We start from the raw sequence: 15970 nt of genomic DNA on the forward strand, positions 1-15970 counted from the left end.
TCATCAGGAATTACAAGGGGAATGTCAATTTTTATAATGATCCATCGAAAACATAATTTTGTCGTTGAAGTCGATCAATGATATTGTTTAAATGTGTTCTTTAAATCTGTTCTTGCGAATTGTCCTTCCGTTATCATTGCTTTCCCTTATTATAAATATTAGTGGCGTGATAAACTCAAAATTCAATGGGGCATAATTAATGACCTATTAGAAAAAATTCTAGAAGACTTTGAGATAGCGATACGCGTGGGCAAATGTTGCGACCTTGATATATTTTGGATTACATTCAGAAAATTATATTATATTTCACCCTTTTTCATTTCCTTTTCATTCTTTTTCTATTTTTACTTCGTCGTGAAACTTGTGGGGTCTATGGCCCCTCGATCGCCCCCCCCCCCATCTGTAAGCCAGTGATCAGTGTTTTTTTTTTTGTCTGCTTATACCTTCTCCCGGACCCCACAATCGAACTCAACGAGTCAATGTTATTCTGTTGCGCTTTTTCTTCTTCTACTTCGGAACACTTCATCATGTTCATACTCCTTTCTCATTTTCTCATACCACGCACGTATCGCTACAGAAAAGGTTAGTGTTTAATCATACGAGAAATTCAATCTCGACTTCAGTCTCTATCTATCATTCATGCTCTGGTCTTCGCTGTGTCGAATGATGTCAGTCTGTTCTCTAACTCATGTCTAGTTTTCGACTAATGTCAAAGATATACCACAAAAAAATAAGAACAAAGGAAATAAGATATATGAAAAAAATTGTGGTATCATTATTATTTTCCATGAATAACATCCTTTATTTTACATCTTTATAATAATCGTCTTAATTAAAGATGATATATTTTTGTGACATCATTATTTCGACAAACTATAATTATATAGTTTGTTAAAATAATGATAATGATCTGTAGCTATAGGATGTCATTTTTAACTATATAGTGTGATAACATTTGAATAAGGAAATCTATGGTTAAAGCACACAGGGCATGATATCTAAATATTACATATGAATCAAAACTGTAACTATATGAATCAAAACTGTAACTATATGAATCAAAGCTGTAACTATATGAATCAAAACTGTAACTATTTGAATCAAAACTGTAACTATTTGAATCAAAACTGTAACTATAACTATGTCAGGGGAGAATAAGTAAACGATAAATATTTAAAAATACAAAGGAAATCTGTGGTTTATCACTGTAGAAAATATAAAAATCAATTTAATTGTTCCTTTTCCAAACCCATTGTTGTGCAGTATGTGATTGCATAGTGATATTTTAATTAAAAATTTCTTTGGCATAGCATGTTGGTAAGTAAGAATATATAATGATAGGCATTTTTTACGTTTACCTCTTTTTATAAAGCTAGAAACATTTTTTTTCAGATACGCACAAGAAAAAATGAAATTAGAAAGAATACGAGTATGGATTGGTGTATAAATATAGTAGTCACTCCGCTTTCTTTATTATTTTCTTTTTTATGAATAAGTAAAAGATTTGAAATAATGTGTGAAAATATTCTCATTTTCCGCGATTACTTGATGAACAGATATTAGGACAAATGAGTATTGTCGTGTGAAAAGTTAAATGGTTAATATGCATTTCATGCGTGAACAAAATTCAAATGAAAGTTTGAAGTAAATGTTTAGCTCTTGTCGGTACGGTTATCAGGGGTGTCAGTGGCGCCACATCGGATCGAATGAAAATCTGAGGCGATCCCTGAATCTACTGCCGCAGAGCATATAAATCCAGAGCAGATTTCGGCGCATAAAAAGGTTCATCGTCAACTGTACTTTGGTCTATCTGATATTTGGTGTTCGGTGGATGCACGATCACAGTTTCGTGCCTGTCGAGGATTATCAATAAAGTGATGTCTCTCTGAAACTCCCCACAGGTGACTCGCTACCGTTTCGCTACCTCACGACTCTGAATTCTGTGGAATACTTACTTGATCTGTGGTTTTCATAAAAATAGATGTGCATGATTGTGATTATTATTTTTTTATTGTTTAGACCAAAATATAATCTCAATGGTTTTCAACAGTGTCGGACATGTTTTGGTGTCGTACCGCATCCCAAAGACGGCAGACGACGACTCTCAGAAAACGCGCTGGGAAAAGGATGATTTAGGAAACGTGGATTTTTGGCGGGGAGTGTTCGCAGAATGTTTAGCTCTTGCTATATTCATTCCTATAGCCCCTGGGTCCTCGGTGGGATGGTCTGGGGGTAACACACCAACAAACACTCTCATAGCTTTAGCAAATGGACTAGGGATAGCTACTTTGATCCAGTGCTTCTCACATGTCAGCGGGGCTCAGTTTAATCCGTCCGTGACCATCCCGCTTGTCATCTACCGTCAGATCAGCATTAGCAGAGGACTGTTCTATGTGGTGGCGCAATGCTTAGGCTCCGTATGTGGAGCCGCTATCCTCAGGGCTGTCACCCCAGCTGATAAACAGACCAATGTCGGAATGACCTTGATCAATTACGATGAGGGGGTATCGTTGTGGCAAGCTTTCGGGGTCGAATTTGTGATCACCTTCCATCTTGTTTTTATGGTCTTTGCTACCATCGACCCTCGGAGGACAGATATACAAGGATCTTCTGCAGTGGCAATTGGGTTTACAGTAGCAACGGGACTTCTCTATGGCGTGAGTATAATATAGAGCCTACCGGAGGGCCTACCTGTACCTCGCTTCTCGTTTCCGAGGAGGGATGGGGGGGGGGTAATTGAAATTGAAATTGAAATTGAAAAGGTTTTATTGAAATTATTGCACTTTGCAGCCAAAAGGCTGAATTGCGTACAATTTACAGGCATATATACATAGAGTGTACAGATTTAAAAACATCAAACTTGAAATGATGACGAAAATATAATGCAACTTAATATATTATGTATACTAAAAGGAAAAGATGAAGTAATAAAAAAATACAAACACATGTGGTGGTGGAAGGATGCTTATTGATAAACGTCTTAATTTAAACAATAAAAAACTTAGTTTTAAGCAGGAACACAAACGAAAGACAGGAGGGTGTCTGGGGACGAGCGAGCAGTCAAGTCCAATGCACAGCTCCAGCCAAGGATTGCTAATCCCACAACACCATTCAACCTGAGCAATGGAATTGGTTATTCAAATCCATCGCTCAGGTGGAACTTTGTAGGGTCAGCTAACTTCACCGGAGCTATGCATTAATAGGGCCGACAAACAATCACTTTCAAAACAAAACGCACTCACATTCATACCACGCTCCTCATTCATCCAACGACCATAAAGACACTAAGTCAAACAACTGAACTCACCCACCCAGCAGTCACCCCTGGCACCTTGTACTCATTAAACATACGGATAAAAAAAAAGTATGCGGGGGGTGAGTGATCGCTCGTCCCAAGAATCCGTCCTGCTCAAATCTGAAAACATTTACTTAAGATATAAAAGATGACGTAGTTTTGTAAAATGATATAAATGTCTTCCACCACATACAGAAATTTTGATAAAAATGAGTGAAATATTGGTATAAAAATCCAAACATCGTTTCCTTTTAGTTGTTACAATGTGAAATACATGCATTAAAAGCATTACAAAAACACCTGTAAACCTATTCAATTATATGTTTGAGTTTAAAAAGTTCTAATTACTTATGAGAGTAATTCATGAAAGGATAAGTCCATCCCAACAAAAAGTCGATTTGAATAAAAAGAGAAAAATCCAACAAGCATTATAAATACTAAAAATTTCATGAAAATCGGTTGTAAAATAAGAAAGTTATGACATGTCAAAGTTTCGCTTAATTTCACAAAACAGTTATATGCACATCCTGATCGATATGCAAATGAGGATACTGATGATGTCATCCACTCACTATTTCTTTTGTATTTTATTATATGAAACATTCGAATTTTCTCCTCATTGCCTTAGTGTAGGGAATTGTTTAAGCATTGTTTAATACTATAAGGTTCAGTCAAGTTGGTCCTTATTGTCAAATATGTAAAAAAATAAATATTGGATAATTCAAACAATGAAAATCGAAAGAAATAGTGAGTGAAGGACATCGTCGACTGTCTCATTTTGCATGTCATCACTGAACTGTGCATATCACTGTTTTGTGAAAAATAAGCAAAACTTTAAAATGTCAAATAACTTTCATATTTTACGTCCGATTTTGATGAAATTTTCAGCGTTATGCTAGTTTGATTTTTCTCTGTTTATTCAAATCAATATTTTTCTGGGGTGGACTTAACCTTTAAAGAGCATATCACTTTTGCTTGATTGGTAGGTACCCCGGTAGGTACCATTCTCCATTTAAAGGGGAATCCAGCCTTGGCCATAAAGTGATATGTTGGACAGGAGAAATATAAATTAAACAGAATGGTGAAAGTTTGAAAGAAATCGGACAAGCAATAAGAGAGTTATAGCCGCTTTAAAATTGAGATCACTATAAGACCATGTAGATTTCAAATTGGCAACTGGGTAAGTATATTATGACAAGGGGCAAGGACAACTTTCCCATAGGCCATATACTTAATAAAATAGGGATTTTTGGTTTTCTCTTAAGTACCCATTCCCCTGGGGCAGAAATCTAAATATAACACAGGTAGTATATTGGTTTACAAGGTCATGGAAGAAAAATATAATTTGAAATACAACTTCTGGGAAAATGACATTTTAGCCATTTTATATATTGAAGTACATCTTGCCTTACATCACTATGACCTCACATATGCGGCCAATTTGAAGTCTCCATGGGTATATAGTCCAGGATAGAAGGGGTCGAACCTTGTTTTTTTTAGATATACAATGTTTTTTGATGGTTTCTTGTCAATTCGAGGGTGCTGATTCCGAATCTGAATGATGCCACTCGTGTAACCTTGAGCATTTTCTGCAAATTGGCAAAATCCAAAATGGCCGCCAAAATATTCAAATTACCCATGAAAATCATAAAATTGTCCACACATTGGCTATAAAATACATTCAATTGTGCTGCCGGAGTGATATAATAACTGAAAAAAATAATTGTTGGCAAAATATTTATTGTCTTGATATTCAAAATGGCCGCCACAGATCCCTGTACAATACAAATTGGGAAAATTAAGTGAAGGAAAATGTGAGCACTGAAATGCAAGTAATAATGATATATGAGTGAAGTAATGCCTGAAAACATGATTGCTAAAGATATATCTAATTTTGTATGTCATGTATGTGATAAATCCTGTATTTTTATATTCAAAATGGCCTCCAAAAGCCATAACACTATTATGTACAATGTGAATGGTGACAAAAAAAATCACAATAGTGAGCACTAAAATGCAATTTGTTAAGATAAACAAGTAGAATACTGACTAAAAACATTATTGTTTTAAAACGAAATTTATTATTGAACACGTCATGTATGTGATAAATCCAGCATTTTGAAATTTAAAATGGCCGCCTAAGGCCCTAAAATTATGATGTACGATGTGAGCGCTAAAACGCATGTTTTTGTGGTAAATTGGTAGAATACTGTCTTAAAATATAATTTTCAACGAAATACATTATTCGGGTATCATGTTTGTGTTAAATATCGTATTTTGACTTTCAAAATGGCCGCCAAAGACATTGACTGTATGATGTACAATCGATCTGGGAAACCCGCCAATTTTCACAGGAGTCAGCACCAAAAAATACATATAAGTGTGATTTAAGAGTAAAATATTGTCTGAAAACATAATTTTTAACAAGATATATCATTTATTCTGCCAGGTAGGTGATAAATAATTTATTTTGAAAGTCAAAATGGCCGCTACAGGCCCTAACGGTGGACCTATTATGTACTATGTGAATGGGAACATACAATTTTAACAGAATTTGGCTTTGCCTGACTAAATGGTGTTGCATGTATGAGTGAAATATCGTCTGAAAATATGATTTCTAACGAAATAGATCATTTCTTATGTTATTTAGGTGACAAATGCTATATTCTAAAATTCAAAATGGCTGCAATATGGTATTTTTTTTTTGGAAATTATCTTTCCCCATTAGAATTTTACATATTAAGATAAGGGACTATGGCGGCCATTTTTCAATCTTAAAATGCAGCATTCATCACCTTTTTGACACAAGCTATGATATATTTCGTTAGAAATCATTGGGTTTAGACAATACTTAACACTTACATAAAAATGAAGCAATTTTCATAGTAAGAATTGTCAAAATTATCTGTCCCCATTTTCAATGTACATACTACTGTAGGCTATGGCAGCCATTTTGAATTTCAAAGTAAGGCCTTTATTACCTTCTCGACCAATATGTGATGAATTTAGTTAGAAATCATGTTCAAGACCACATTTTACCTATACATCACAAAGTTATGTGCGTTTTTGGTTCTCATTCTGGTGATAATTAATTTCCCTATACGCATGTTACATAATTTAGTAAGGGCTTGTAGCGGCCATTTTGAAAGTCAAAATACAGTATTTATCACCTACATGGGAGAGGAAATACTATATTTCATTAAAAAATCTCGTTTTAAAACAATATATTCCTTATACAACAGAATTATATGGAATTCATAGTCAGGCAAATCCTAATTCTTTCAAAAGTATTTGTCCCCATTTATATTGTAGATAATACTGTAATGGCCCCTATTTTGAATTTAACAATACAACATTTATCTCATTCATGAAAAAGGAAATGATATGTTTCGCTAGAAAACATGTTTTTAGACAATATTTCACTCGTAGATTACAATTACATTCATTTTATTGTTCTTACTCTTGTGAAAATTAGTTTCTTCATTCGCTTTGTTCATAATACAGATAGGGCCTATGGCAGCCATTTTGAATGTCAAAATGCAGCATAATTACCAAAATTGCAAGGGAAATGATATGTTTTGTTAGAAATCATTGTTGTCAGACAGTGTTACACCAATATTTCGCAGTTATTGGCATTTTATAGTCAAGCAAATTCAAATATTGTGAAAATTATTTGTCCCCTTTAATATATTGAACACAGTATAAGGAGTCTATGACACCCATTTTGAATATCATAATACAGCATTTATCACATTAGATAGTATACAAATGACATAGTTTTGTTAATAATCATGTTTTCAGACAGTAGTCTACTCGTAGGTCACAATCACATGCAATAATAGTGCTCTTGTTTAAAATGTATTTTTCCCCATTCATATTCTACATAATAAAGTATACAGGGGTTATGGCGGCCATTTAGAATATCAATAAAATAAACATTTTGTCAAATATCGCTTTTCCAACGAGTATTTCACTTCTGCACAACAACTACATGCATTTTATAGTTAATGTGTGTGCAATTTTATGATTTTCATGGGTATAATTTGCATATTTTGGCGGCCATATTGGATTTTGCCAATATGCGGAAAATGCTCAAGGTTACAAGAGTGGCATCATTCAGATTCGGAATCAGCACCCTCGAATTGACAAGAAATCATAAAAAAACATTGTATATCTAAAAAAACAAGGTTCGACCCCTTCTCTATGGGGCCTATCCTGGACTAATAGTGAATTTTTACAAAATCATAACTTTCTTATTGTTTTCACCTCTCAGCTTGTCTGACATTTCTTTTTCCTAAAACAAGTTTTTATTTTGGGTAGGATTCCCCTTAAATATAGTATACAGGATGAAAATTAAAGGATTTATGCAACGTATGATATACATGAATTACCCACGGAAAAATATCAAAGATAAAGTTTGATTATGGAGTTCGGGATGAAAGAAGAATGATTTTCCTGTTTATTCCTTCGACATGCTATATAGTTGGATTGAGTTTACGGTATCAGAAGGCTACAATGTTTTGGGGGTTAAGTTTTTGTGAGTCCTATGAATATTCCTCATTAATGAAAAACTATACATTGTTACCTTTATTCTCATTTAGTATGACAGCGTCATAAAAAACGTAATGGTGACATTCTGAATACAATTAATGTTCACATAGACGTGGCTGTAATAACAAAATTTATAATGTTCTCTACTAGCTTATTGTTCTCCCGGTACTCCATGTTCACACAACGGGGGCCAACAAAATAGATACACATTACAACATAATTACAAATACCATGTTCAATATGTTTCTGTTTACGCTAACTCGACAGGGCAACATTTTTGCTGGTAAACGCTAAGCTGGTATATACTACATTGTAGTAATACCTTGGTCACATTTGATCTACGGCGGCCGTACGGCGAGTCGAAAACAGCCGTTTCATTAATTTTAATTCAAACCACCTATATGTAGTTGGTACACAAAATGTTAAAACGGCTGTTTTCGACTCGCCGTACGGCCGCCGTAGAACAAATGTGACCAAGGTATAACCAATTACGTCTAGGTTAATCAGTCATAATATTGGCTGAACTTATAGACGACAGATATTACTCTTGGGAAATTTGTAGGCGAGCTGTGATCTTTTAATGTTTTGCAACATATTGTTTTGGTATGAATATGACCCTATACTGTAAAATAGTGTACGGTTGACAAAGTGAAGTCAATTTACCGCGTTGGATGAATAACTCTGAAAGACCATTTAATGCCTTTGTTCGATGGATTTTATGCTGCATTGTCATGAATTATTATAATTCACCATTATCATTTAATCAAAGGCCAAGTCCACCCAGAAAATAGTTGATTTGAATAAGTAGAGAAAAATTATTTAAGAATAATGCTGAAAATTTCATCAAAATCGGATGTCAAATAAGAAAATTATGACATTTTGAAGTTTCGCTTATTTTTCACAAAACAGTTATATAAGCACAATTCAGTGATATGCAATGAGAGAGTCGATGATGGATTTGACAAACAGGATCCTCTTATTTGAACCACAAAATGTTAAAACAATTGAATTCCACATGTTCAGGGTGGAATGAAACTTTGTTCCACAGGGCAATGAGGATAAAATTAAAATATTTCAAATTTCATATAGTACAATACAAAAGAAATAGGGAGTGAGTGATGTCATTGGTCCCTTCATTTGCATACCGACCAGGATGTGCATATAACTGTTTTGTGAAACTAAGCGAAACTTTAATGTCATAACTTTCTTATTTTACATCCGATTTTGATGAAATTTTCAGTGTTATGCTTGTTCGATTTTTCTCTTTCTAATCAAATCAGCTATTTGTTGGGGGTGGACTTGTCCTTTAAAGAGAAAAGGTGAATAATATTTTAAAAATTCAGGTGGTATGGGAGATTGAGTGCAAGCTTATTGATAAACCAGTGGATTACTTTGAATAATATGGGAACAATTCGCAATGGTATATGAGTTACGGGATTACCGCACTCTCCAACCTATTACTTATAGAGTGTTGAATCAGTTCATGCAATATTCTTTTAATGATAGTTAGACCTCTCGCTGTGTCTCACGACAGTAAAATGGTCACTGTTAATTTATAGTACGCTTCCTGTGCCAGGTTTCATGACAATCACGAGTGAAAAGATAATAGTTGCCAACATTATCATTACCAATATTCTTAATCCAAGCGTAAAATTATCTGCATTTCTTTAAGCACGAAACAAACTGTAGACTTTGTAACTGGTATAATTAGTACGGGGAAAAAACAATAATGAAGAATGAATGAGATATGGGATAAAGGAGTAAATAAATACATGAGTAGATAAAAATAGAGCGATAAAAGAAAGAAAGAAAGAAAGAGAGAGAGAAAGAAAGAAATTAAAGTCTGAATAGAAGAAAGGGAGAGAGTAAGTAAAAAAAGAAATACTATATCAGTCTGTAAAATAAGGGGTAATGTATAGCATTCGTATTATTATCTTGTACAGCATGGCTGTTCGAGGTACTAAAAGAAATAAAAAAAAGAAAGAGAATAACGAAATAAAAAAGAAAGAAGGAAAGAAAGAAAGAAAGGGGATATTAAAGTCTGAATAGAAGAAAGGGAGAGAGTAAATAAAAAAGAAATACTATATCAGTCTGTAAAATACGGGGTAATGCATATAGCATTCGTATTATTATCTTGTACAGCATGGCTGTTCAATGTACTCAAAGAAAAAAAAGAGAATAAAGAAATAAAAAAGAAAGAAAGAGAGAGAGAGAAAGAAAAAGAAAGAAAGAAAGGGGAAATTAAAGTCTGAATAGAAGAAAGGGAGAGAGTAAGTAAAAAAAGAAATACTACATCAGTCTGTAAAATACGGGGTAATGTATAGCATTCGTATTATTATCTTGTACAGCATTGCTGTTCGAGGTACTAAAAGAAATAAAAAAGAAAGAGAATAAAGAAATACAAAAAAAAAAAAAAAAGAAAGAAAGGGGAAATTAAAGTCTGAATAGAAGAAAGGGAGAGAGTAAGTAAAAAAAAGAAATACTATATCAGTCTGTAAAATATGGGGTAATGTATTGTATTTGTTTTATTATATCTTGTACAGCAGGGCTGTTCGAGGTACTAAAATAAATAAAAAAGAAAGAAAGAAAGGGGAAATTAAATTCTGAATAGAAGAAAGGAAGAGAGTATGTAAAAAAAGAAATACTACATCAATCTGTAAAATACGGGGTAATGTATAGCATTCGTATTATTATCTTGTACAGCATGGCTGTTCGAGGTACTAGTATCAAATAGATGACGTCATAACCCACAGTTACAGTAATTGAATGATTTGAGGGGATGACTGACTTAAATTGAATAGAACGCCATGTAATTTAACTCTACCAAGATAGGAAATGCCCATGGAACAGGCAGTTAAAGTGAAATGCATGTCGACGCCGTAGGACTGCTATTAGCTGATATGGTACAAAATAGTTGAGAAAAATACATCTTATTTTTTACTTATCCCCTGGCAAATCTGTATTTGACCTCAGTGTGCTTTTATTGTTTTTTTTAATCATTCATATAGTGATTTCATTGTGATAGCAACGCTTCGATTTTCCGCTTATCAAAGGAGACTTGCAAACCTGAAAGCGCCTTATGAATAATAAAAAAAAAGTAATTTGTCTCTATTCCTGGATAAATAAAAACATACGTTGATTTAAAAAAATACATTAATTCACGATGTATATACCAAATGGTGAAGAAATTATCTGTGTGAATGTATTCTTAAACATGCACGATTTTGACCTAAGACAATGTCTATTTATTCTGGCTAGTCATTAATAATGATACCAAAAATAGGGTAACATTCATAATTCCAAAGGTTCGTTAATCCGAAAACGAAATTAAGTTCGGAACTATCTATATTCCGAAGGTTCGTTAGTCAGAAAACACAATCGTGATTCCGAAGGTTCGTTAGTCCGAAACGAAATAAGGTTCGTTTTTTCCGAAAATGAAAATTAATTTATTTTAGTAACAAAAATGGTATTGTAATAAAAAAAACCCAGGATATTATGCAGTAATAGTTTCAACGGAGGATGAAACATGACTGTCTGGTGTGGTCAAAGCATGTATTACAACAAGAATTGGCGCTTGGATCAAACATCTTAATTTTGATTTTCTCTGAGCAATATTGCTGCCTGATCGGGCGAATGGATTGATAATGTTTGGGACTGTGTGTTGGTCACATGTGAATAACCTCCAGATAAGGGGATTTTTTTTAGGGGAGGGTGTCATTTTTAACAGCTTTTGCTGGTTATAATTAAAAAAAATCCTCGCAAGAAAAATTGCCCTTTCTTCAAAAAGGGAAAATTCCCTTTTTCAAAATGAAATGTGCCCTTTTTCGGAATTAAATACTCTTTCGGAAGTGCAACATAATACATTTCAGGTTAGAAAATCACTTTTTATTAGCCTCAGTTATTATGCAGTAAGGTACTCACCCCTTTTCTGGTCATAAAAATGCTTAGAATGTCCAGTTTTCAGGTTGGAATATCATAAATTTTCAGCTCGCGCTTCGTGCTCTCGTTAATTCTTTTGTTAATACACTTTTTTTTTATTACGAGAACTGCTCGGAATGTTTGATTTTAACTTCTAATTGATATTTCAAAAAGTTTAAGCTTGCGATTAGCACTCGCAACATCTCGCGCAGGATACCCTTTTAACAGTATGGCCTAATGAGCCCCATTATTATTGACCAATTTTAGAATTCGAAAAATGATTTTTCCAAACCGCGTAAAAAGCATAAATATATAATCAGAAATCATTTCATTAGGGCTTTGCTCAACTTAATTACTACAAAAGGCCCATTTTTACATATTCATGTAAGTGCCCCTTTTGGCTTTGCCCCTTCCATGAAACGGTGTTTCTACCCCCACCCCCCCCCCCCCCACGCTTGCCCTTCCGGATTTCCCGGCTTTGCCACAGATTATTTCATTGTTCAAATTAACGAACCTTCGGAATAACGATCCTTATTTCGTTTTCGGACTAACAAAAATCGAGGTATAGAAAATTTACGTGTTTCGGAATTACGAAGTGTAACCAAATTATTTTTTTCTATACTCACCGCATTAATTTGTCAAATATAATGTTCTTTAACCCATTGATTTTATATACTTTTAGTTTGAATTACGTTAAACAAACATATATATTGTAATTCCTAAGTGAACAGTGAACCTGACAAATTTCTTTTTAAATATACACTCATTTACCGGTACATTATTCTCACATTCATATTTTCATTTGTTATTAATTCCAAATCTTATTAGGTTTGTTTTACTGCTTATACATCTTTTCCCAATACATTGTACTTCATTTTAAAGTTTATATTTACCTGGCCAATTTAAATGTATATCTAAATACCAATTTACTACACCTTCTTTAAGTTGTCCTGTAATTACGTTTCTAATCACACTATATTTGATTGTTCTCAATGTCAATATGCTTTTCTATATGAATTATTGTTTGTATTAATATAATAATCTATATATATGTTTTTATTCTTGGGGTGTTAACATACACGTCCAGGTCGGGGAGGAAAGCCTGCGGGCTACAGTAATTTATTTAACTTTTTCCTTTTCCAGGCAACCAGGACTTGTTCTGTATACTTCCCTTTCACTTGTAATTGTATATTCTCTTGTAAATTGATAGTAAACTGTTTTTGTTGAAATGCCGAATAAAATAATAATAATAAAAAATGTACAAGAATTAAATTTGCCATGTTTGTCGAGAGCGTGTGCAAAAACAATACCTTCTCCGTGAAATGGACCAATGGCAATCGCTTTTGAAAGTTTCGTTGAGAGTTCCCACCAATCACGTTGAGTCGAGTTATATTCTCGATAAGCAAGAGCGAGAGGAACTCAATTTTGTACGTTGGGAGTGTCCAAATACCTATACACACCATATTTGTGTGTAATTCATACACAACTTCTCTTTACGTACGGGAAGAGCGGGTTGTTCTGTGGCAGTTGATTATAGCTATGAAATTAATTTCGACGGAGGACATAAAAAAAAAGAAAGACAAAACTCTGAACCACACAGATTGTAATTTTTTTTCCTGCTTAATATTTCAGAACAGGTGATATTCCTCGGCTTAAATCACTATAGACAGCAAGGCATATGTTATTCAAAATTTCCACTCAGTCCGAATTCCGGGTCAGAATTATACCATGTACGAATAAATTTTCCATCCCTTTCTCAGCTTTCAAAATGTATATCATTGTTTCCTCTATTTGTTTTACGTAGGCCTATATCCGGACCTCATTTGGCGCAGGGCTTCATGCAGCAATAATACAGAAAATTTACAAATGAAAAGTGATGCAAATTGCAAAAGAAATGCCCATGCACTATACATGGTAACAAAGTGGTGATCCATGTATAGTTAGGCCCGTACAGTGCTCCAGCGACTGATTGAAAAACATGTGTCTCTGATTCGTTCATGATCATCTGTCAGTCATCGATTCGTCATATCCAGTAAAAACGCTGTTTACTGTATGAAATTTACAGGAGTTGATAAACAATTAAAACGACCATGCTTAATTAAACTTTGTTATTTAAGACTTTAAATAGATCATTTTTATTAATCTGTTTTATTTATCATTCTCTTTCTTTGTTGATGTCACAATTATACACCTTTGCATTGAATAAAAAAGGGGACGTGGCTGTATCCATTCTTTAGTATCCACAACGCTAAAATGATCCATCCAATTTATCACATGGCAATGCCGTTTTGATTTTAATGGTCTCCATCACCTTGCCTTCACCACCTTGAAAGTGCACCCGAGACCATGGTGGTTAAAATAGGCCTATACCACGTGCACATCTCATTAAAAAAAACCCTCTCCATTAAATGCATGTCACTCATGCTTCAGGATGCTTCTTTTTCTGTATTTAAAAAAAATATTCTATCAAACCCGCCGTGTGAATTCGATTTCGATCAGAACGGATATTCATTTTTTCAGATGAGGGACTGACGTAACCGTGGCAACCATGTCGTCATATCTCCCAAATTGATGGCTTTAGTAGATATAGGGCATGTCAAATAGGACATTGTAGGTTATATCAAAACAAATTAGTATGCCCTCATACAAGACTTAAAAAAAAGAATATGAGTGCCCATAGTTGGATAATTGGAAGATGATGTATACGGTAAAAAATATGAAAAGACGTAGATATGGCCAATAACCATTCTAGCCTTCCACAGCACGATTACTAACAGGTCTTTTTTTTCTTTGGTAGACAAATTATTCACCTGAGTTAATAGATAATTGCCAATAATCAATTACTTAACTTAATCACGACAGTTGTAATAGCCTATGGGTTTTTCAGAGTTTTTGTGCTTATTAGTTTTTGTCTCTTCTTTTTTTCATCCCGGGCTAATCATGCTAATATGATGGGGAAATATTCGAGTTAAATATCCCTGGTTACAACTAAGTAAGGGTATAAAACCTATGAAGATGACGTATCCTAAAATACTGATGAAGTAAACAAATTTTCATGTTTGTGAAGCAATTCATTTGTATGACAAAGTGCATAGTTTTTAACGTATTGATTATTGGATATTTAACATCGAATAAAGACATCGCCAGCTCAATCGTTTCACTTAGGCCAATTTATGTATAAATATATAATAACAATTCACTTCCTCATGTATTTGATTCAATGTTCCCTCAAAATCGTTCATTTCATCATTACCCTACGAGACAGTCTAATGAGTTCCATTTACCTCTTTTAAGAACACTGTTAGCTAAAAAAACATTTATATACGATGGCCCGAGATTCTGGAACTCCCTTAGTGAAGATATCATTAAAAGCCCATCCCTCTGTTCTTTTAAAATGAAACTTAAAAATAATTTTCTGAAATCATACAGGTCATCATTTCCTCAATTTTAAATAATTATATCATTAAATTCACCATTTCATGCCTCAACTTATTTTTATTTTTTTGCTATTATCCGCGCGTTGAAGTCCTGCTCTATTATCTTTCTTTATCTCTTTTCCCTTTTTATTTTCATTTCCCTTGTGTGTGCTTCCATGTTTTCTTGTTTCTTGTTCTTTTTTTTTTTTTTTTTGCTGTTCCCTGTTTTGTCATCTTCGTGTCTGTCTTCGTAGGCTATTCTAAAATAATTATTTAGAGGGGTCCACACAATACAAGCACTGCTTTTTAGTGGATCCCTCCATTTTCTCAGAATTTTATTTTAAAATGGTTATGATATTTTGCTTATATATAATACTCTGTTTTGTTTTGCTTTTACTTATAGATAAATATCATATACTGTACATGCCTGAATTTATTTTGTCTGTATAAGTTCACTGTAACAATTTTGACCACATTACTTTGTTCTGTTGAAAATGAAATAAAATAAATTGAAATTGAATCGTGCTAGTAGCTTGGCAGGCTTATCCCAATATAATGTGTTTTTTTTCGGCGTGTATTTGACGGTTGCAATGAGAGATTTGTAAGACTAAGTATGCTGTGAACGTTAGATGATGAACACTCCTTTTAGATTTACTGAACCAAGTCAGAGCACCAAAATCACGGTAGAATACAGGTAGATGTTTAGTTCGTGCAGCCCACATGGTTTATTCATATAGTAAATAGTTAGGTAATATAGAACTTCGCAGTTCAGGTTGAACGAGTCTATTGT

At 33.8% G+C, this 15970-nt stretch overlaps 1 protein-coding gene across 1 annotated transcript in view; it reads left to right on the plus strand.

The window, feature by feature from the left end:
* Positions 1-1803: 1803 nt before the first annotated feature.
* LOC129279237 (aquaporin AQPAe.a-like) overlaps positions 1804-15970 on the plus strand; it is a 39238-nt gene continuing 25071 nt past the window's right edge. The window contains exon 1 of the mRNA XM_064094862.1: positions 1804-2657. Within this exon, the coding sequence (XP_063950932.1) occupies positions 2037-2657 (621 nt within the window). The 5' untranslated portion in view covers positions 1804-2036. The remainder of the gene's footprint in view (positions 2658-15970) is intronic.

The sequence above is a fragment of the Lytechinus pictus genome, chromosome 2 (genome assembly GCF_037042905.1).
Source record: "Lytechinus pictus isolate F3 Inbred chromosome 2, Lp3.0, whole genome shotgun sequence".
NCBI classification, from domain to species: Eukaryota; Metazoa; Echinodermata; class Echinoidea; order Temnopleuroida; family Toxopneustidae; genus Lytechinus; species Lytechinus pictus.